The sequence below is a fragment of the Ranitomeya variabilis genome, chromosome 2 (genome assembly GCF_051348905.1).
Source record: "Ranitomeya variabilis isolate aRanVar5 chromosome 2, aRanVar5.hap1, whole genome shotgun sequence".
Taxonomy (NCBI): Eukaryota; Metazoa; Chordata; class Amphibia; order Anura; family Dendrobatidae; genus Ranitomeya; species Ranitomeya variabilis.
In genome coordinates, this window is record NC_135233.1 from 1,040,979,277 (window position 1) to 1,041,003,557 (window position 24,281).

At 44.0% G+C, this 24,281-nt stretch overlaps 1 protein-coding gene across 2 annotated transcripts in view; it reads right to left on the bottom strand.

Annotated features, from left to right (window-relative positions):
• Positions 1–6,702: 6,702 nt before the first annotated feature.
• Positions 6,703–24,281, bottom strand: part of PDIA6 (protein disulfide isomerase family A member 6) — a 39,242-nt gene continuing 21,663 nt past the window's right edge. For both annotated transcript variants that reach the window (XM_077291433.1, XM_077291432.1), the window contains 8 exons: positions 22,681–22,808; positions 20,091–20,205; positions 18,314–18,454; positions 18,001–18,085; positions 17,814–17,886; positions 9,152–9,310; positions 8,918–9,014; positions 6,703–7,236 (listed from right to left, as the gene is read on the bottom strand). In XM_077291433.1, the coding sequence (XP_077147548.1) occupies positions 7,168–7,236; positions 8,918–9,014; positions 9,152–9,310; positions 17,814–17,886; positions 18,001–18,085; positions 18,314–18,454; positions 20,091–20,205; positions 22,681–22,808 (867 nt within the window). In that variant the 3' untranslated portion in view covers positions 6,703–7,167. The remainder of the gene's footprint in view (positions 7,237–8,917; positions 9,015–9,151; positions 9,311–17,813; positions 17,887–18,000; positions 18,086–18,313; positions 18,455–20,090; positions 20,206–22,680; positions 22,809–24,281) is intronic.

Sequence of the window (24,281 nt, forward strand, 5' to 3'; positions counted from 1 at the left end):
TTTGTAAGCAGCTTTTTTTTTTTTTTTACTGCCAAGAGAGCAGATTTTGGCTTCCGGAAAAAAGCGCATAAAAAAACCACAACGTGTGAACACAGCCTTAATCAGCATCAAAAAGGAAACTGCATGAAACCAGAGCTATATGAAGACGACATCAGTCAGCAGCATGTCATATTTGTAAATTATATCATGACCCTGTGCCTGGTGGACTGTGACCACCTACAATAAAAGATATATTATATATGTAACTGTGTCGTACAATCTGTGACTAATTAGTACTAACTGTGATGTAGTCTGCAATACATGACGCACACATGTTTATTAAAATTTTTAGCTGTTCTCAAGATATTAACATTTGGAGACATTTGTTGCCTTGGAGACCGACCACCACCGCCAGACAGTGAAGCATGCACAGTGTTTACAAGCTCTTTTTTATTGAGCTTGTAAGCACTGCTTTGAAACTGGTCTGGATCTATGGAGGGCGCTGTTACCTCCTAATCCTGGGCAGCTTTAGCGCAGGGTTTACAAGCTATACAGCAGTGGTGGTCGGTCTCCTAGGAAATGAGATGTAAACAAAATAAGTAAAGTGTTGGTATCTCAAGAATAGCTGACAATTTTTAATAAGAAATAAATAGCAAAAGTGTGTGTTTTTACAAGCACTATCCGACAATATCCATCCATGAAAATGGGAACGACCAAATAAATAAATGTGACTCCCCAGGAGTTCGGTTGTCAGTGGTGTTGCTTTCCTCACGTGGAGGGTGATGCCATGCTTGGAAGCGAGGAAGGATCGCTGTAACAGGTAGCACGTACACACAACACTGTTCTGACTCCAGGCCAGAAGGGGGAGCTCTGATCCAGTTTGTGGGTGTCTTCCCTATATATTCTGGCTGGAGGAGGAGTTAGAGTTCAGTCTGTCAAGGAGGAGTAAGGAGTGAGGAGTGAAAAGCTGGGGCCATGCAGACACGAGGTTCTGCAGCTCCTGGGAAGAGAAGAGAGAGACAGAGCAGTCTGTGAGAGACTGTGAGGGAGAAGAGGCAAAGGACAGGAAAGATACTGGGAGTGGAGCTGCGAGAGGGCTCACTCCAGAATTGGCGCAAGTAACTGGAAGCCAGAATTCCAAGGTTGTGGGGGTAACTATGCCCCACAGCAGAACCCGGAGGGCAGGAGATTTCAAGTCGCCTGTCCACCATTACATCCGAAGCCACAGCAGCATATAGAGCCTGAAGTCGCCGCAACCAGGGACACCTATAAAAAGGCTCGGGTTGTCCTACTTAAAGGGACAGAGAGAAAGTGAGGACCTTGTGTGAAGCCTTAGGCAGCAAGGGACTTAAACCACAGCGCAGTAAGGAAAGCTTCCAACCCCACCTAGCCAGGGGGATCTATGAATCGCTTCCAGGCTGGCTGGACCACACCAACACCTGTGATCCGTACCCTGGACTGTGGCTGATTACTACAATAAAAGGTAAAGAGACTGCAACCTTGTGTCCTCCAATTCTTTCCGGCAGTACACAGTCTGTCATCTTTGCCTTCTACACTGGAAGCCCTGGGGACTGAGTTCTACCTGTGGGGAACTATACCACCTCAGCTACAACACCATCATCCCCAGAGGACCCCTTTAAGCAGCGTCGGCCATCCCGGGCCGAATACCACAGGTGGCGTCACGAACACTACTACAATAGACTTTATTCCCACTGCACCTTTTCCCTTTTATTGGACGCCCAGGGCCACGGACGAGGTCACTGCCACTGTGACCCACCCCTTTAAATACTGCGGCACCGAGTGCCCCACAGCCCTAGTGGGCGCTCCATAAACGCATTCACGTTTCTAAATTGTTGAAGAGTTCAAGATATCTCATTCACGTACACTGGAAAAAAATGGCAAAAACAAATTAACCTGAAATTCACAGCACGTCCACGTCTGCTGTGGATGTAATGAAAAAGGTGAATTATGCCAAAAATATGCACATTTCCACAGTGGAATATACTGCTGCGTGTTATTTTCTATGGCACATGGGAATATACCTTTGTCTAGAATTTCATTAAAAAAGTTGTGAGGTTTTTTTTTTCTTTCCACAGGCTCTGTGTAGAATAGATGTAACTGAGAATCAGTCAGTGAGCTCATCTGACAGCAGGGCTTGCATCCCTTATCTTTCCTATGATAACATCAGAATTCAACTTTGATATGGTAAATCATCTTAGAATACGGTTCAGGAGAGGACAGATCAGGAGGATCCATCCAACAGTGGTGAAATGAACATTACATTTTTTTTTTAAGTCATTTTTCAACTATGGGCTATGATGAGAACTAGTATCAATAAGATGCTGTGGACATAAACCATATTAAAAAATGCAGTCTATATACTGACTCTGAACCATTGCTAAAGGTTACATTTACAGTGGTGCTCAAAATAATATCGGTCCAATATGACTAATAAACAGATTAATCCCTGGTTTTGGAATAAATTCTATTACCACATGTCGCACAATTTACCAGTTGGTGCAGGAGATTCTAAGAAAACCCCCAGACTCCGCATTCATCATCTGCAGGCTTTTGTGACTGTGTATTACTTAGAATACTTAATTGACAGGGGGGTGTGGAGATCAATTAGTGAGGTCAATCATTCTGTGAATGATTTTGCATTTTCGTTTTTCGCTCCCCTTCTCCTCACAGCCATAATTTTTTTATTATTCCGTCAATATGGCCATGTGGGGGCTTGTTCTTTGCAGGACAAGTTGTACTTTTGAACGTATTTTGGTTTTACCATGTCTTGTACTCAAAAATGAGAAAAAAATTCCAAGTGCGGTGAAACTGCAAAAAAAGTGCATTTCAACAACTTTTTTTTAATTTTTTTTACCTTGTTCATCAAATGCTAAAACTGACCTGCCATTCTGATTTTCCAGGTAATTACGAGTTCATAGAGACCAAACATGTCTAGGTTCTTTTTATTTAAGTGGTGAAAAAAAGAAAATCCAAAGTTTGTTAAATTTAAAAAAAATTGCGCCATTTTCCAAGACCTGTAGCGTCTCCATTTTTCATGATCTGGGGTCAGGTGAAGGCTTATTTTTTGCGCGCCCAGCTGACGTTTTTAATGATACCATTTTGGTGCAGATGCGTTCTTTTGATCGCCCGTTATTGCATTTTAATTCAATGTCGCGGCGACCAAAAAACCATAATTCTGGCATTTTGACTTTTTTTTCTCACTACACCTTTCAGCGATCAGGTTAATCCTTTATTTTAATTAATAGATCGGGCGATTCTGAACGTGGCGATACCAAATATGTGTATGTTTGATTATTTTTATTGTTTTATTTTGAATGGGGCGAAGGGGGGGATTTAAACTTTTATTTTTTAAATATTTTTAATAACATTTTTTTTTTTTTTTTTTTAACTTTTGGCATGCTTCAATAGCCTCCATGGGAGACTAGAAGCTGCCATAACCCTATCGGCTCTGCTATATACAGGCGCTGAACAGATTGCCTGTATGTACCAGAATACCTCACTTGCTATGAGCGCCGCCCGCGCTGACCATCGGGCGGCGCTCACAGCAAGCCGGTAGTGAGAACCATAGAGGTCTCCAGGAGACCTCTGGTTGTCATGCCAACCCATCGGTGACCTGTGATCACGTGACGGGGGTCACCAATGGACTGATTTCCGGCCTGATGTCCGTAAACATGCGATAAATGCTGCTGTCAGAGTTTGACAGTGGCATTTAACAGGTTAATAGCTGTAGGTGGATTGCGATTCCACCCGCGGAGGTTCAGGGCACATGTCAGCTGTACAAAACAGGTGACATGTGCCGGGAAAGATGTGGGCTCAGCGCCGGAGCCAACATCAAAGGGAGAGACACGACATGCGCAGTACCAGTACTGCGCATGTCGAAAGGGGTTAAGGGTGAAGCCAGGACATGGTGTACATGCATTTCTCCTTGAAAGCCTGAGAAATATGGGTCGTTTGAGACATTGTTCAGAAGAACAGTGTACTTTGATTGAAAAGCTGATTGGAAAGGGTAAAACTTATAAAGAAGTGCAGACAATGATGTTCAGCTAAAATGGAAAACCAAACCAGAGAGACGTAGAAGAAAATGGAAGACTACCATCCGAATGGTGGAAGAGCCAGAATGGCAAAGGCTCAGCCAATCAGCATCTCCAGGATGATCAGAGTCTCAAGTTACCTGTGAGAACTGTGACAGGTAGAAGACACCAGTGTGACGCTAATCTCTTAGCAAGAAGTTCCCGCAAAGTCCCACTATTAAAAAAACAAAACAAGTACTGAAGAGGATACAATTTGCCAAAGAACACATCAGCTGGCCTAAAGAGAAATGGAGAAACATTTTGTGGACTGATGAAAGCAAAATTGTTCTTTTTGGATCCAAGGGTCACAGACAGTTCATCAGAAGACACCCAAACTTTGCCCCCAAGCCACAGTACACTCTGCACACAGTGAAGCATAGTGGTGAAACATCACGATATGGGCAGGTTTCTCATACTATGGTGCTGGACCTGTTTACCGCATACCAGGGGTCATGGAGCAGATTGCATATATTCTTGAAGAGGTCATGTTGCCTTACGCTGAAGAGGATATGCCCTTAAAATGGGGGTTTCAACCAGTAAATGAGCAAAATCTTGGTTCCAGTCCAATAAACTGAGGTTATGGAGCGGCCAGCCCAGTCCTCGGACCTTAATCTGATAGAACACTTGTGGGGTGACATCAAAAATGCCGTTTCTGATGCAAAGCCAACAAATGCCAAAAAATTGTGGGATGTAATCCAAGCATCCTGGGCTGGAATAACAGGTGACAGCGGACAGAAGTTGGTGACTCTGTGCAACATAGATGTGAAGCAGTTCTAAAAAAAATAACCTAAATATTATGTTATTAGGTTACTGATTCACAGGAATGCTAAATCCTCAAAATAGTACATATTGTGAGATTGTAAAGACACATGCAGACACTGCTATTTTTTTTTTTAGAAAGGCCCAATGGTAATTTTTTGCTTTTTTCTGTAAAGTAGTTAATAATTATATACATTTCTCTTCATGTTTTCAATTAGAAAACAGTGTGCAATGTTCCCAATGCTGGAAATAAAAACTGGGGTAAAGATTGTGATTAATTCATGTTTTTGACCACACTGCTATTATTTGGAACTCTACTGTATATGGGCTTTTCTATTCCTTCACTGGAAGATCATCAAAGTCTTCATAGGGAAAAGTGATCTGCTGCTTACAATGCCGGTTTCCTTCCTAGGAAGAGGAGACGGATTCGTCCTTGACTTGTGCGATGTATTTTACCGCCTGAAGAAGCTCCTCCATGGCTGAGGTAAACGTTGAATTCTGCTCATATTCAGAGTCAGAGGAGTCCCCCAAGAATTGAGTCTGGGCAGGGGGTGAAGCGGCGTCATCTGCTGGGGCTCTGTCCCAGGATACTGAAGATCTGTTGGAAGGGATCCTTTGTGTCTTGTGAGAAGGTCTGTGGGGTGAGGTGGATTCCACAAGCTCAGGGCAGTGATTGTGTAAGAAAAGGCTCACGTGCGAGCCTGGCTGGCAAGCGCACCAGGGGAACAACCATGGATTGGGAGAGGTCTGTGTGATAGACCTGACCCATTCGGGGGACATTGGTTCCAGAGTGGGCAGGAGGTCTAAGAAACTCGCAGAGGGAACCTGGCTCACCACATGGCAAGGTGTTTGTTGCAATGCAAGTATGTAACCAGGGGCTGCCTGGGGAGTCTTCCAGGGAAGAGAACATAGGAGCTGGAAAAAAAAAAAGAAAATATACCAAAGAAAGGCACCTACTGGTAGCAAGCAAAGTGCAGGAGCAGTTAAACAGAGGATTTGTTTCCATCAAATGGCGCTGAGCAGCTTGATATTATATCGGCAAGCTACTTGAGACTTGTGACTAGAAAGTGACACAGAAAAGATGCCTGTAGGAGTGGAGAGACAGCTTTGACTCCAGGAAGGACAAAGCTTAAAAAAAAGAAAGCCCTCTCCCCAAAAAAATAGTGAGAAAAGCACATGAAGGGAGAGAAAGCCCGTTCTTCGAATCCCTTTGAGACGGGAGATAACAGGCCATCACAGACAGTGAAATGGAAGTTGCGGCCTAGCCAGAAGTAAAGACCATGCCTCGATTAGTTAAGACTCCACAGCCGCACAGCACCCCCATGGTGGTAATCACTAGAGAAGGCCCACAGGCTGGGAAAAAGGCCTCACCGTTCACAGAGAAGGCGATTACCAAGGGTCACCATGGGATTGTTGAAGGCCCCAGTGGATGGTGCCAGGGAAATTGGCCAAAAAAGTGCAAAAAACAGCCAAACGAGCTGTAAACGTGTCCTTCCTGGGATGCTATCCTAAGACAGGGTACATCTGCACCAACTGAAGACAGAAAGAAAACGTGTAGAAGATCTGATACAGATCGTGTCTGCCTCCTACAGACACTAAAACGGAGCTGCCTAGTGTCGTAGGAGAAGATGGAACCCACCAAGTGGAGTCAAAACTTTTCGATCATATGTGGAGCCATATTGTGGCAGAGCGTACACCCATGGTCCTGTATACCCCTATGCCATTATCGAGAAAAGTAGAATATATTTGATTTTGTACCTCCAGAACACAAAAATACAAAAACCCTGCTAAAAAAAATATACATTACAAATTATGATATGAAAGCTACTTTTCCAGAAAGATATAACACAAATCAACCAATAAAAACACCAAGTGTCAAAAAATATTTTATTCAGAAACTGAGTCAAGCTGATCAATTTGCCAATGAAAATACCCAAAACATAAAATACATTAAACAAAACAATATTTGCAGCATCGGCCAAGAAGACGATCTGGGTGACAGTTTTTAACTGGCCAAAAAAGCCAAATAGGGTGTAATTCCTTCAGTCTGCAAACACCACAACCCCAGACCCCAAAAATAAAAATGGAAAACAAAAATCTAAAGAGCAAACAACAGAAGTCATCACTGTTACGACAATTCATAGAATTTTTTTCAGTGTTCTCCCGAGAGGAACTGTCCATTGGTAGAATTGAAAACCTTCTCTCCGAGTGCACACATAAAAGTCATTGCAGCTGCCACCCCAGCGTTCTGGACGGGTGACGTCCACCCCACCATCTAGAACGTTCCTCCGAGAGGGGGGATGTAACGATACGACATGGAGGCATGTGCTGCTTCTTTTCACAGTTCGTCTTTCTCCATGTCGTCAAGGTCTACATCGCTGAGATCAATGTCGTCCTCGACCGGAAGCTGCAGAAAAAAAACAAAAAAACAAAACAAATGTAGGATGGATTTATTAAAGAGGTTCTCTGGGCACAAGATATGGATGACAGCACAGTGCTCAAGGTTTATATCTGGCCATCACTGCAATGGCTAGCCGCTGACTGATGGAGGTACCAGGTGTCGGACCACCTGCTGATCTATTATTGAGGACATGAGTATAGGTTATTAATATCAGACACCCAGAGAGCCCCTTTAAGGCATTGGCAAGAAACTCAATTTGGGTGATGTTCAGTCAGCAGTTTTTCTTCTATGTAATCTGAGAGCAGCATGATGTTGGGGCTCAGATCTTGATTCCAGGGATGTGTCACTTACTGGGCTGTGTGTTGTTGTCTCAATAGAATAAGGGTACCGTCTCACAAAACAATTTACCAACGATCACGACCAGCGATACGACCTGGCCGTGATCGTTGGTAAGTCGTTGTGTGGTCGCCCCTGGGAGCGGTCACACAGACAGCTCTCCAGCGACCAACGATGCTGAAGTCCCCGGGTAACCAGGGTAAACATCGGGTTACTAAGCGCAGGGCCACGCTTAGTAACCCGATGTTTACCCTGGTTACCAAAAAAAAAACCAAAAAAAAAAAACAGTACATACTCACATTCCGGTGTCCGTCAGGTCCCTTGCCGTCTGCTTCCCGCACTGACTGACTGCCGGCCGTAAAGTGAAAGCAGAGCACAGCGGTGACGTCACCGCTGCGCTCTGCTTTCACTTTACGGCCGGCAGTCAGTCAGTCAGTGCGGGAAGCAGACGGCAAGGGACCTGACGGACACCGGAATGTGAGTATGTACTGTTTGTTTTTTTTTACATTTACGATGGTAACCAGGGTAAACATCGGGTTACTAAGCGCGGCCCTGGGCTTAGTAACCCGATGTTTACCCTGGTTACAAGCGAACGCATCGTTGGATCGGTGTCACACACACCGATCCAACGATGACAGCGGGAGATCCAGCGACGAAATAAAGTTCCAAACGATCTGCTACGACGTACGATTCTCAGCAGGGTCCCTGATCGCTGCTGCGTGTCAGACACAGCGATATCGTATGGATATCACTGGAACGTCACGGATCGTACAGTCGTAGCGACATAAGTGCCACTGTGAGACGGTACCCTAAGTCTTTTATCAGTAGGAGATTATCACTGCAGGACTAGAGGTCTTGTGCCTCCTAGTCCAACCACGCCCCCATCACTGATTCGCTTTCTGCCAATCAGGGGTGTGGGCGGGCTATAGAGGGATCAGCATTCTGAGAACTGCTAAATTAGCAGCAGAGAAAACTGCGATTGTATCAAAATGACAGCATGCAGACCAGCAAGCGACACATCGCTGGAATCAGGGTCTCAGCCCTTACATCATGCTGCTCTAAGCTGACATAGCAAAAACCTCCTGAGTTTCCCTTTAAAAGGGGTTGTCTGGGACTTATATATTGATGACCTATCCACTATGAATACGAGATACGATACAATGCCGGCCGACAGCGAGCACTAAACAATGTACAGGGTGGCTGTGTTTCACCCCATACATTTATGGCAACTGCAGGAGCAGATTGATGGGGGGTGCCGGGTGTCAGACCCCCACCATTGTCCTATGGGTAGGTCATCCATATAGAAGTCCCGGACAAACCCTTTAATAACCAGAATTGGATGTGTTCTTACCTCTCCATCCTTCCCATCCCAAGCCTCGACGGAGTTAATCTTGGGAATGGCGCCACCGCCAACTGGAGAAGTGGAGCCGCGGCCAAACGAGAGCTCTCTGCAAACACAGAGGGAAAAGCAAATCTGAATAAACATGGAGGTCAAATATAACCAGAACGTCGCAGAATTCTTTATGGATATCGCTCTGAAAAGCTCAGAAGTGACATCCACCCACGAGACACAATTTACTCTTACCGTAAGAACTCGTTGATTCCCTGCTCGCTGAACGAGCCCTTCAGAAGTGCAAACTTCATCTTTCGTGCATTAATAGCAGCCATGGCCGGATAACCAAAGCCGCCGATGCCAAGAGCGGTCTCCAGATCCAGCTGGGCACCGGCTTCTGTCCAGAGCCATCTGTAACAATACATGGCACTATTAGACGTCCGTACACCGTGGTGTTGTGAATTTGGATTCTGGGCTCCCCCGGTGGCCGCTTGTGGAATTGGACTTGTCATCCTCTTTCCTGTTTCACCTGGTTCCATCAGTAGTGGGTGTCGCTATTTAAGCTCATTTCTCTGGTGGTTTCTTGCCGGTCAACAATGTTATCTGATGCCTCTCAGTGCTTGTTCCTGCTTCTAGACAACTACTAGATAAGTTGGACTTTTGTCCATGTTTCGTTTTGCCTATTTGTTCCAGTTCACAGCTGAAGTTTTGTTACTGTGTCTGGAAAGCTCTCGTTGATCAGGGATTGCTACTCTGGCGTTATGAGTTAATGCCAGAGTTTAAGGTAATCTCTGGATGGTGTTTTGTTAGTGTTTTTCTGCTGACCATGAAAGTATACTATCTGTCTTCTGCTATCTAGTAAGCGGACCTCAAATTTGCTAAGACTATTTTCCTGCTGCGTTTGTTGTTTCATCTGAACTCACCGTCATTATATGTGGGGGGCTACTGTCTGCTTTTGAAATATTTCTCTAGAGGTGAGCCAGGTCTTATATTTCCCTCTGCTAGCTATTTAGGTCTTAGGCCAGAGCTGGGCATCTAGCAATAAATAGGAAATGCTACCTGGCTATTTCTAGTTGCGCGGCAGGCTTAGTTCATGGTCAGTATAGTTCCATCTTCCGAGAGCTTGTCCCTCTATAGGCTTGCTATGATCTCTGCTTGCAGAGATCATGACAGTTTGACCGGCCAATAAAGTGTTAAAGACCCAGGTTGAGAAAGGAGAGTTATAAGAAGTCTGCTGGTATTTTTTTTTTTTTTTTCCCTTCAGTTTGCCTTGCTGCAGTCTTTTTTCTCTCTCTCCTCCTCATCTCTGTATGGCTCTGTGTGCACCTGACAATAATGGATCTTCAGAGTGTAACTGCGGGTTTGAATAATCTCATCACGAAAGTACAAAATTTACAAGATTTTGTGGTACATGCTCCAGTATCTGAGCCGAGAATTCCTTTGCCGGAGTTCTTCACAGGGAATAGAGCTAGCTTCCAGAATTTCCGAAATAATTGTAAGCTTTATTTGTCCCTGAAGTCTCGTTCAGCTGGAGACCCTGCTCTGCAGGTTAGGATTGTGATTTCCTTGCTCAGGGGTGACCCTCAAGATTGGGCCTTCTCATTGCCAGCAGGGGATCCTGCGTTGCGCGATGTGGATGCGTTTTTTCTGGCCTTGGGCTTGCTTTATGAGGAACCTCATTTGGAACTTCAGGCAGAAAAAACTTTGATGGCACTATCTCAGGGGCAAGACGAAGCTGAGGTTTACTGCCAAAAATTCCGTAAATGGTCTGTGCTTACTCAGTGGAATGAGTGCGCCTTGGCGGCAACTTTCAGAGAAGGTCTCTCTGATGCCGTTAAGGATGTTATGGTGGGGTTCCCTGTGCCTGCAGGTCTGAATGAGTCCATGACAATGGCTATTCAGATTGATAGGCGTCTGCGGGAGCGCAAACCGGTGCACCATCTGGCGGTGTCTATGGAAAAGACGCCAGAAAGTATGCAGTGTGATAGAATTCTGTCCAGGAGCGAGCGACAGAATTTTAGACGGAAGAATGGATTGTGCTTCTATTGTGGGGATTCTACTCATGTTATATCAGCATGCTCTAGGCGTACAAAGAAGCTTGATAAGTCTGTTTCCATTGGCACCATTCAGTCTAAATTTATTTTGTCTGTAACCCTGATTTGCTCTTTGTCATCCATTGCCACGGACGCCTATGTTGACTCTGGCGCCGCTCTGAGTCTTATGGATTGGTCCTTTGCCAATCGTTGTGGTTTTGATTTAGAGCCTTTGGAGACTCTTATTCCTCTGAAGGGGATTGACTCCACCCCATTGGCTAATAATAAACCACAATACTGGACACAAGTAACCATGCGTATCAATCCGGATCACCAGGAGATTATTCGTTTCCTGGTGCTGTATAATTTACATGACGATTTGGTACTGGGATTGCCATGGTTGCAGTCTCACAATCCAGTCTTGGACTGGAGAGCAATGTCTGTGTTGAGCTGGGGATGTAAGGGTATTCATGGGGACTTACCTTTGGTTTCTATTTCGTCGTCCATTCCCTCTGAAGTCCCTGAGTTCCTCTCAGATTATCAAGACGTCTTTGACGAACCCAAGCTTGGGTCGTTACCTCCGCACCGTGAGTGCGATTGTGCCATAGATTTGATACCGGGTTGCAAATATCCAAAGGGTCGTTTGTTTAATTTGTCCGTGCCGGAACATGCTGCTATGCGGGAATATATAAAGGAGTCTTTGGAAAAGGGACATATTCGTCCATCTTCTTCTCCCTTGGGAGCTGGGTTTTTTTTTGTCTCAAAAAAGGACGGCTCTTTGAGACCATGTATTGATTATCGGCTTCTGAATAAGATCACTGTTAAGTACCAATACCCATTGCCATTGCTGACTGATTTGTTTGCTCGTATAGAGGGTGCTAAGTGGTTCTCTAAAATTGATCTTCGTGGGGCGTATAATTTGGTGCGGATCAGGCAGGGGGATGAGTGGAAGACCGCATTTAATACGCCCGAGGGCCACTTTGAGTATTTGGTCATGCCTTTTGGTCTTTCTAATGCCCCTTCAGTTTTCCAGTCTTTTATGCATGATATTTTCCGCGATTTTCTGGATAAATTTATGATAATATATCTGGATGATATTCTGATTTTTTCTGATGACTGGGACTCTCATGTCCAGCAGGTCAGGAGAGTTTTTCAGGTTCTGCGGTCTAATTCTTTATGTGTGAAGGGGTCTAAGTGCGTTTTTGGGGTCCAGAAAATTTCCTTTTTGGGGTATATTTTTTCTCCCTCTTCCATTGAGATGGATCCCGTCAAGGTGCAAGCTATTTGTGACTGGACTCAGCCCTCCTCTCTTAAGGGTCTTCAGAGATTTTTGGGCTTTGCCAACTTTTACCGCCGATTTATTGCTGGTTTTTCGGATGTCGTTAAACCACTGACTGATTTGACCAGACATGGCGCTGATGTTGCTAATTGGTCCCCTCATGCTGTAGAGGCCTTTCAGGAGCTTAAGCACCGTTTTGCCTCTGCCCCTGTGTTACGTCAGCCTGATGTGAATCTGCCTTTTCAGGTTGAGGTTGACGCTTCGGAGATCGGAGCTGGGGCAGTGTTGTCGCAGAAAGGTTCCGACTGCTCCGTCATTAGACCTTGTGCCTTCTTTTCTCGCAAATTTTCGCCCGCAGAGCGGAATTATGATGTTGGGAATAGGGAGCTTTTGGCCATGAAGTGGGCGTTTGAGGAGTGGCGCCATTGGCTAGAGGGGGCTAAGCATCAGGTGGTGGTATTGACTGACCACAAAAATTTGATTTATCTTGAGACTGCCAGGCGCCTGAATCCTAGACAGGCGCGCTGGTCTTTATTTTTTTCTCGCTTTAATTTTGTGGTGTCATACCTACCGGGTTCTAAGAATGTTAAGGCAGATGCCCTTTCTAGGAGTTTTGACCCGGACTCTCCTGGTAATACTGAACCCACAGGTATCCTTAGGGAGGGAGTAATTTTGTCGGCCGTTTCTCCTGATCTGCGGCGGTCCTTGCAAGAGTTTCAGGCGGATAGACCGGATCGTTGTCCGCCTGATAGACTGTTTGTTCCGGATGATTGGACCAGTAGAGTCATCTCTGAGGTACATTCTTCTGCATTGGCAGGTCATCCCGGAATTTTTGGTACCAGGGATTTGGTGGCAAGATCCTTCTGGTGGCCTTCCCTGTCACGAGATGTGCGAGTCTTTGTGCAGTCATGTGACATTTGTGCTCGGGCCAAGTCTTGTAGTTCTCGGGCTAGCGGACTGCTGTTGCCCTTGCCTATTCCTAAGAGGCCTTGGACACACATCTCGATGGATTTTATTTCAGATCTGCCTGTTTCCCAGAAGATGTCTGTCATCTGGGTGGTCTGTGACCGTTTCTCTAAAATGGTCCATTTGGTTCCTCTGCCCAAGTTGCCTTCTTCTTCTGAGTTGGTTCCTCTGTTTTTTCAGAATGTTGTCCGATTGCACGGTATTCCTGAGAATATTGTTTCTGACAGAGGTACCCAATTTGTGTCTAGATTTTGGCGGGCATTCTGTGCTAGGATGGGCATAGATTTGTCTTTTTCATCTGCTTTTCACCCTCAGACTAATGGCCAGACCGAGCGGACTAATCAGACCCTGGAGACATATCTGAGGTGTTTTGTCTCTGCTGACCAGGATGATTGGGTTGCTTTTTTGCCATTGGCAGAGTTCGCCCTCAATAATCGGGCCAGCTCTTCCACCTTGGTGTCCCCGTTTTTCTGTAATTCGGGGTTTCACCCTCGATTTTCCTCCGGTCAGGTGGAATCCTCGGATTGTCCTGGAGTGGATGCGGTGGTGGAGAGATTGCATCACATCTGGGGGCAGGTTATGGACAATTTGAAGTTGTCCCAGGAGAAGACTCAGCGTTTTGCCAACCGTCATCGTCGTGTTGGTTCTCGGCTTTGTGTTGGAGATTTGGTCTGGTTGTCTTCTCGTTTTGTCCCTATGAGGGTCTCTTCTCCTAAGTTTAAACCTCGGTTCATCGGCCCTTATAGAATATTGGAGATTCTTAATCCTGTTTCTTTCCGTTTGGACCTCCCTGCGTCCTTTTCCATTCATAACGTTTTTCATCGGTCGTTATTGCGCAGGTATGAGGTGCCTGTTGTACCTTCAGTTGAGCCTCCTGCTCCGGTGTTGGTTGAGGGTGAGTTGGAGTACGTTGTGGAGAAGATTTTGGACTCTCGTGTTTCCAGACGGAGACTCCAGTATCTGGTCAACTGGAAGGGTTACGGCCAGGAGGATAATTCTTGGGTCAATGCATCTGATGTTCATGCTTCTGATCTTGTTCGTGCCTTCCATAGGGCTCATCCTGGTCGCCCTGGTGGATCTGGTTAGGGTTCGGTGCCCCCTCCTTGAGGGGGGGGTACTGTTGTGAATTTGGATTCTGGGCTCCCCCGGTGGCCGCTTGTGGAATTGGACTTGTCATCCTCTTTCCTGTTTCACCTGGTTCCATCAGTAGTGGGTGTCGCTATTTAAGCTCATTTCTCTGGTGGTTTCTTGCCGGTCAACAATGTTATCTGATGCCTCTCAGTGCTTGTTCCTGCTTCTGACAACTACTAGATAAGTTGGACTGTTGTCCATGTTTCGTTTGCCTATTTGTTCCAGTTCACAGCTGAAGTTTTGTTACTGTGTCTGGAAAGCTCTCGTTGATCAGGGATTGCTACTCTGGTGTTATGAGTTAATGCCAGAGTTTAAGGTAATCTCTGGATGGTGTTTTGTTAGTGTTTTTCTGCTGACCATGAAAGTATACTATCTGTCTTCTGCTATCTAGTAAGCGGACCTCAAATTTGCTAAGACTATTTTCCTGCTGCGTTTGTTGTTTCATCTGAACTCACCGTCATTATATGTGGGGGGCTACTGTCTGCTTTTGAAATATTTCTCTAGAGGTGAGCCAGGTCTTATATTTCCCTCTGCTAGCTATTTAGGTCTTAGGCCAGAGCTGGGCATCTAGCAATAAATAGGAAATGCTACCTGGCTATTTCTAGTTGCGCGGCAGGCTTAGTTCATGGTCAGTATAGTTCCATCTTCCGAGAGCTTGTCCCTCTATAGGCTTGCTATGATCTCTGCTTGCAGAGATCATGACACCGTGGCAGCTGTTCAATAGCTGCAAACCGATCCAATATGGTCTGCAGAAAAATATTCCCTTGTTTTTCCAAAGCACAACATCAGCTGCTGAGATGTAAAAGGGTTATTCCCATTTTCAGGACTGGATATCGGTCAGATAGTGCTGGTAAAAGCAAACACTTTTGCAATTTACTGCTTATTAAAATTTGCAGCCGTTCTTGAGATACTAGCATTTTTGTTTACAGCTCGTTGCCAAGGAGACCGACCACTACTGCTGCTTAGCATCCAGGCACTGCGCTGAAACTAGCCAGGATTAGGAGGCAACAGCTCAATCTAGTGATCCTTGTCAGCTTAAAGAAAAAAAAAAAAAATACAGTCCTTACAAGCTCAATAGAAAAGAGCTTGTAAACACTGCTCATGTTCTGTTGTCCAGCAGCAGAGGTCGGTCTCTAAGGCAACGAGCCTGTAAACAAAAGAAAAAGTGTTAATATCTCAAAAGCGGCTGACATTTTTTACAAGCAGTAAATAGCAAAATTGCTTCTAAGTTTAAGCTCTATCCACCAATATCTATATGTGAAACTGGGATTTAACCCCTTCCCGACATGGAGATTTTCCATAACTTTATTTTTTATTCTTCTAAATTGACAGATATACGAGGTTTGTTTATTGAGGGACGTTGTTCTTTCTGACTGACCACCATTTATTTTACCATGCGATGTACTGGGAAATAAATTCCAAGTTTGACCAAATTTCAACCTCCCTCCCCACCCCCAATCCTGCAATTGTTTTTATTTTGTTCATTGTACCATAAAAATGACCAGGCAATACGATTTTCCAGGTCAGGATAAATGCGGTGATACCAGATATGCCTAGTTGTTGTTTTTTTTTTTTAATGGTGTAAAAAAATTAAAAAAAAAAAAATTCAGAAATTCATAAAAATAAAATTTTTATTTGTGTCACCATTTTCCAAAAGTTTTTTTTCTATGACAACATTCATTCATTTACGTTACCACTAGTGTTGAGCGATACCGTCCGATACTTGAAAGTATCGGTATCGGAAAGTATCGGCCGATACCGGCAAAGTATCGGATCCAATCCGATACCGATACCCGATACCAATACAAGTCAATGGGACTCAAGTATCGGACGGTATTCCTGATGGTTCCCAGGGTCTGAAGGAGAGGAAACTCTCCTTCAGGCCCTGGGAACCATATTAATGTGTAAAAGAAAGAATTAAAATAAAAAAATATTGCTATACTCACCTCACCGAGGGAACCGGCAGCGTTGTTTGCTTAAAATGCGCGCTTTTCCTTCCTTCCGTGACGTCACGGCTTCTGATTGGTCGCGTGCCGCCCATGTGGCCGCGACGCGACCAATCACAAGCCAGAACGTAATTTTAAAATCCTGAAGGACCTGAAATTACATCACGGCTTGCTGTGATTGGTTGCGTCGCGGCCACATGGGCGACGCGACCAATCACAAGCCGTGACGTCACGGGAGGCTGGACACGCGCGCATTTTAAAATGCGTGCGTCTCCTGCCTCCCGTGACGTCACGGCTTGTGATTGGTCGCGTCGCCCATGTGACCGCGACGCGACCAATCACAAAGCCGGAACGTAATTTTAAAATACTGAATGCCTAGAAGGACCTGAAAATTACGTCACGGCTTGCTGTGATTGGTCGCGTCGCGGCCACATGGGCGGCACGCGACCAATCAGAAGCCGTGACGTCACGGAAGGAAGGAAAAGCGCGCATTTTAAGCAAACAACGCTGCCGGTTCCCTTGGTGAGGTCCAGGCTGCGTCAGAGAGGTGAGTATAGCAATATTTTATCTTTTACACATTAATGTTGTTTCGATACCGATACCCGATACCACAAAAGTATCGGATCTCGGTATCGGAATTCCGATACAGCAAATATCGGCCGATACCCGATACTTGCGGTATCGGAATGCTCAACACTAGTTACCACGTAATGAACTGGAAATTGAAAAAAAGATAAAGATAAAGAAAATTCAATGTAGCATGAAATAGTGAAAAAAAACCCCCGAACAATTCTGCAGTTTTTTTTGGGAGGTTGGTGGGAGTGATTTTCACAGGGTAAATTGAGAGGTAAATATGGATTTGAAAACGTGACTCTCCAGGTTGTTATGATGGTGTCGATAGCAAACATGCATACTGTTTATTAGTATTTTCATGGTAAAAAACCCCACCAAAACTTAAAAAAAATACAAATTATGCGTGTTGCCATTTTCCCATATCTGCATTTTTCTTTTTTTTAAATGAGTCACGTCGCTGGATTTGTGCGAGGGCTTATTTGTAGAGCGCTGGGCTGTAGTTTTTATTGCTCATTCTTGGCTATGTACAATGCTCTGGTTTCTTTTTCTGGCATTTTTGGAGGGAAGGAAGGTGAACAAAAAAACAGCAATTTTAGCATTTTTTTTATGCTGTTTACTGTGTGGGTTAATGGATTTCATATTTTCGGAGATCGGACGGACTATGACGTCTGCAGAAATTTTTTTATTTTTTTTTTAAATTTTGCATTGGGAAATTGAGGTGATCCAAACTTTTTTAAAAATGTAAAAAAACTCCCATTACTTTTTGCTTATACTTTAGTCCCCGGCAATGATTTGGTTGCTTGACTACATACTGCAATATACAAATTTATTTATTTATTTTTTTTAAATCACGATCTCCAAAAGACGTCCAGTTCACCTAAGTATGTGTATGCCCTATGTCAGGAAGGGGGTTAAAAAATGACGTCTTGGGGGTGACATTTGAGTAAACCACAATAAAGCTCCATGGCGGCTGCAGGCGGACTCACCCCCATATCTTCTTCTTGTACTTATCAGCCATTTTCAGCATGACTTCCAAATAGGCATTCCTTCCAGATGCTCCTGCAAGAAAAAAGGAAAACAAATGAGGTCCTGTCCACGTCAACGAGGGCGAAGGCCAAGCGATGCCAACCACTACCCCTCCGATTAGTCCGACAATGTGCAGGGTGGTGTCACCTGTGTCCAGGATATGAGGCAGGACAGCGACGATGCAGAGCTGGTGTTCCTCGCAGGTCTTCTTCACGAGGGCTTCATTCAGCATCTGTCAAAGAAAAAAGTGTGAGAGTTCATCATCCACGTCCGGGAACATGGGAGGACGTAGAGGAAGGTCACAGAGTTTTCCTGCCCCCGGACAACGGTGGGCTCCTTACGGGTCGGATTAGCGGCATGGATGATCGGCTTGGCCAAACCATGTCGCAGGATAAAGTAGCTGCCTGGAACCTCTGCCACCGCCTCTGCTCACAAATAGGCAAAAATGAAGAAAACCAACCTCCAAGATTTCCGGGGGAGGAGCGTTCTCAGAGAACAAGTCAAGGGCACGAGCCACGATATCCGCCCTCGTCCGTCCACCCTCATAGTCGATGGGTTCCTCTCCTTTCGGGAAAATTTTAATGGTGGGAAATCCTCTGATCTGAAAAGAAAAAGAATTAACGTTACAGATGCTGCGCCTGAAGCTGATGGGGCGCTACAGACACTTATCCGTCACTGCCGAACCCTTTACTGTAGAGGAGAACATGGTCCGATAGAATTTAATTATTAATGCAATTCCCCAATATACAGGGCCTTGAAGAAGTGTTCATACCCCGCAAACTTTTCCAAATTTTTTCACTTTATACCCACAAACATATATATCTTAATGGGATTTTATGTGATATATAAAACACAAAATTAACAAGTATTTGTGAAGTGTAAAGAAAAGGATACTTGTTTTTCTAATTATATTTTAAAAATGTAAAGCTTAAAATTGTGACGTGCATTTGTATTCAGCCCCCCTGACTCAATACTTTGTAGAACCTTTTGCTGCAATTACTGCTACAAATCTTTTGTTGTTCTGCTGCAAGGTTATTACATTTTCGGCCTGAAATCTCAATCCAAAGTGCCGGCCCCTAGGTATCTCAGTTTTGTAGAATTTGCGGTTTGCTGCCTGCTGTCAAGTGTAATCTGTCTCTAAAAGCAGAGATGTCGACAGGAAGTGGAGAAGGGTCTTTTGTGTCTCTGCTTCTGCTCTCCTCACTATCAAACTGAATAAAGGCATAATAGAGAGGTATACTTTCAGCTAAGGACAGGTAAGTCAGTGGACAATGACAGAAGCAATACCCACGGGAAAGTGAGGAGAAAGGAAGTTCCAGCTCCTATAGTGCTGACAGAATACTGATGAACAGGAACCCCACCTACTGAAAGAGTGGAGAGCTAGTTACAAAGCAGGAGAACAGGAACAGTTCCTGGACATATTAGATTGTTATGTACCCCAAAAGCAATTTAAATTTGTTGTGAGGAAAGGGGCAGAATGACCTCACTGTCCTATAGGATTTGAGTGAAAGGCTTTCAATTTCACCAAGGTGAGTGGTCACATTAGTGATTTCTAAGGATTTCTTAGATTTAAAAAAAAAAAAAAAAAAAAGACACAGGATGTACAATAATCCCTCATAGGTCGTAGATACAACAGTACTTAATGGATAAAGAGCAGACAGTTCAGTTGTGGTCATTACTAGAGCTGAGCGAATATGTCCGGGTCTCCGCTTATTTGGCAAGCTATAATGCTTACTGAATAAGCTGCAGAGGGAACCCGGATACATGGAGCGCGCCGGCTGATCGGCACTGCAGCTGCATGTGTCGCGGCTGTGTCACAGTCATAGCACACGAATGGAGAGCCCAACACGCAGCCTCTCCATACATGTGTTGTGACTGTCACACAGCCGCGACACATGCAGCTGCGGTGCCGATCAGCCGGCGCGCTCCATGTATCCGGGTTCCCTCTGCAGCTTATTCGGTAAGCGCTATAGCTTGCCGAATAAGCTGGGACCCGAACAAATTCGCTCAACGCTAGTCATTACTACAGATTATAGTATGGAGGAAAAACAAAAAAGGCACCGGCCCCTGTATACAGTGAAGTCACAGCGATTTCTGATATTATACCTCATTATCAGTGCCGGTACGGGCACCAGTCCCTGCACACAGTGAAGTCACAGCGATCTCATTTATAGCCCAGCGTCAGTGCCGGCACCTGGCGATCCGGTTACACGTAGGTTATATAGGTCACTACTCACCCCATAGCGGCTGGCTAGTCCTTGGTGCACCGTGGCATCAACTGCGCCCAGCTTCACTTTGCCTTTGGTTTGTTCGGCAACTTCGGAGGCTGCAGCGGCCCACTCCGGCTCCAAGCTGAGGGCAGATAGAACACGGCATATTCTTCAATATAACGCTCAGATCAATGACTTACAAAAACTATGATTGCTTCCACAATAAAATAAATAAATCTCTCAAACTCTACCAGCTTATCTGTTTAGGGCACTTTTTTTATACTGCACATAACTGATATTCCGCTGCAACAACCACCGGGGAGAGAACATCAAATCAAGATCAAACCCCTTAGATACCGCGGCCATAAGCGGCTGCAGCATCTACGTGTGTTTAGACAAGGCAAGAGTCTCCCTAGTGTCCCCCCTCCAATGTAATTGCATGTTTTCCGACACCACAGATGATTTGATCAGCTGTCATGTGCCCCTAACAGCTGTACTAACCCCATTAACCCTTTCACGATCTTAGGAGTTTTGGGTCTCCGTTTTTTTTCACTCCTTTTCTTCTCAGAGCCATAACTTTTTATTTTTCAGGTAGATCAATCTGAGGACGAAAAGATCAATTTGCCAAATAAATCTTTATTTTATTCTTCAGGAAAGAAGATCTTCGACCAGACATACAAAAAGCCAACGTTTCGGCCAAAAATGGCCTTTTACACGGCAATTTATCTATAAACATATCACAATAAACAAAATTAAAATTAAATAAGTATCACATCACATATATTTCATGGTCGAAATAACAAATCAGAAGTCAACTCATACAGACTTGTGTTTCCATTAATGAATATATTCCAAATAATAGTCAAAATAATTAGCGGTTTTCCCTTCTTCCGGCTGCTCTGATTACTGACGCCATAAATAGGCGCCGCGCCAGCTCCATAGCACACCACGCACCTTGCCGGCTGTATCCGGGTTGCCCTATACCATATATTTCCTAATCTCAGGTATGTTTATTGCTCTTTCTGTACCTATCTCACCAGATCACCTTTTGTCTCATTCACTTATGGTTACATATTCTATGTTATCGTTTCAGCACTATCTCCCAGATCGACATACAGGTAATCATGGACTTTACTCCCTCTTTGGACATCCACTGGACTTACTCTGATTTACTCTGGATTATTTTCCTATCCTCTTATGATAGCTATATGGATTTGCAGTATATTATGTTTTTTCCTTATTTCGTTTTCCCTTCATTAATAGAACAGATAGGATTACTATTACCAAGATGATGATTTCAGGAGAATATCCCCATTGATTATTATTTTGACTATTATTTGGAATATATTCATTAATGGAAACACAAGTCTGTATGAGTTGACTTCTGATTTGTTATTTCGACCATGAAATATATGTGATGTGATACTTATTTAATTTTAATTTTGTTTATTGTGATATGTTTATAGATAAATTGCCGTGTAAAAGGCCATTTGTGGCCGAAACGTTGGCTTTTTGTATGTCTGGTCGAAGATCTTCTTTCCTGAAGAATAAAATAAAGATTTATTTGGCAAATTGATCTTTTCGTCCTCAGATTGATCTACTTGAATATTTGTTTTTTTTCTGAGGACAGTCTAAGGGTACGTTCACACAGGACTTTTTTGCTGCTTTTTTTTGCTGCTTTTTTTTATGCTAATTTTCAGCTGCTTTTTACAGTACCAGTAAAGCCTATGAGATTTCAGAAATCTCATGCACACACGTTGGTTTTTTGTTTGATCAGTTTTTTCTGCTTTGCTGCTTTTTTTGGACATAGGGCATGTCACTTCTTTCAGCGTTTTTGCTGCGTTTTTGCAGCGTTTTTTCACCCATTGACTTGAATGGGTGATGAAAAAAACGCTGCAAAAACGCTGAAAAAACGCATGTAGCATTATTTGCTGCTTTTTTTGTGCAGAAAATCATGGCCAGCAGGAAGGGATCTCACAGCCAAGAGCTTAGGGGTGTGGTTAGTGAGGTGTGAAGAGCCATTGTGAGCCATTGTGAGGTGTGAAGAGCCATTGTGAGGTGTCCTGATTGTGATCTATTGTGAGGGAGTTCCTGGTAGTGAGGTGTGAAGAGCCATTGTGAGCCATTGTCAGGTGTGAAGAGCCATTGTGAGGTGTCCTTTTCTAACAAATTAAATGACCAGGTAGTAGGTAAATACCTGCGTGCTTGAGTACTAACTGAGTGTCTTTGGTGTAGTCATCAAACATGTTTGATTCACCATATACCACAAAAAAAGCATGAAAAAAAACGCACCAAAAACGCACAAAAAACGCACCCAAAAAACGCACCAAAAACGCACCTATAAACAGCTGAAAATTAGCATAAAAAAAAGCAGCAAAAAAAAAGCAGCAAAAAAGTCCTGTGTGAACGTACCCTAAACCTAGACAATTCAGATCCCCTTGATCTATTAATATTTTTATTTTTCAGATCATATCAGCTGTTAAGTGCAGGAAAACATGCGGGCTCGGCGCCGGAGCCCGCATCAAACAGAGGGAGGCGACCGATGACGTACCTATACGTCATAGGTCGTGAAGGGGTTAACGTGACCTGTATACCAGAGCTTCCAGTGTACACTTACTTCTTACAGTGGCCGCACCACGGAGCGAAGAATTCAACAAGCCAAACGTCATCGCCGTTCAATACTAGTCTGTCAAAATTATCATCTGTCAGTTCAATGACCTCCTTCTTGCTTCCAGTGGTTCTCTGCTACAGAAAACAAGAGAAAGAGAATATAAAGATGAATTATTCCATTTCTCTTTCAATAATATTTACATTTTTTTTTCAGTGTGTCTTGATGCATTGACCCTCAGCAGTCAGTTGCAACCATAAGGGAACCTAACAATAAGCATTTAATTTCTCTGCAGTGCCCCCACAGGGAACGTGAGGGAATACATTATTTGGTCCTCCAGCTTGAGATCTATTTTTTTTTTTTTAAATCACACTTATCCATTGCAGAAAGTTTACTAAGAGTTCCATAACAGTGAATTAAATAAAAGAGAAAAAAAATAAATAAATAGCCTAAAACATTGGCCTATGTTGGCAGGAAAGCCATTGTAAGCTCTCATTTGCTGGTACTGACAATAAGACGTATGACTTCAGAGATTAGCTCGTATCTCGCCCCTATAAGCAACATTGGAAGCACTATGTAGAGGTAGGGAAAGCCGGGCAGTGTGGCCGACAGTGATCCCTGTGAGCTCGTCCATCAAGAAAGTCAATCAGTCTAAACGTCCGTTCCTACACGGAACTTTCACATCCTTTACACAATGGATAAAATGACTGTACACGTTACTAGACATCCTGCCTTCAATTCCCCGGGAAAGGCCCAACTACAAAATATATTAAAAGTGTATCTATGCAAAAGCTATAAAAACATAAACCCATCAAAAACAAATTCAAATGAAGCACGTCAAGCATAAAACATAGGATGATTTTAACGTCATCACCCCCCCAGTCACAACTATCAATTAAATACAAAATATGGAAAAGTTCTAAACAGAAAATGCACACAAAATAAATAAAAAATAAATCCAACAGGTCCTCTCAAGATCTTTTTCATTCCATTTTGCCTCATACTACTCATGAAAGCTAAGAAAATATACTTTGCATCAGGAGCTCAGGCATGCCACCTTCTCCTTACGGTGTTGTATGTGTCTGTAAGGACAACTAGCTGCAGCAGGAGCCTCCCCCCCTCTGATGTCCTGTCCCAGTAGAGGCAATACGCCTTGCAGAATGGGACATCCCATTTGAGAATCCCGTCAACCAAAAAGTCACAGGAAATAAAAAAAAACACAATTAGGGATTAGCTCGATAGGGAGAAGTGTATAGTGTTGTATAATAAAACCAATTACAAAGGTGCTTATAGTGTAAAGATAGATTTGTAAAAAAGGAGATTTTAGGTACCAACCCTTTAAAGGTACCTTCACACTAAACGACTTTGCAACGGTAACGATAGTAATCTGTGACGTTGCAGCGTCCTGGATAGCGATATCGTTGCGTTTGACACGCAGCAGCGATCTGGATCCTGCTGTGATATTGTTGGTCGGAGCTAGAAGGCCAGAACTTTATTTGGTCGTCAGATCGGCGTGTATCGTTGTGTTTGACAGCAAAAGCAACGATGCCAGCAATGTTTTACAATGGTAACCAGGGTAAATATCGGGTTACTAAGCGCAGGGCTGCACT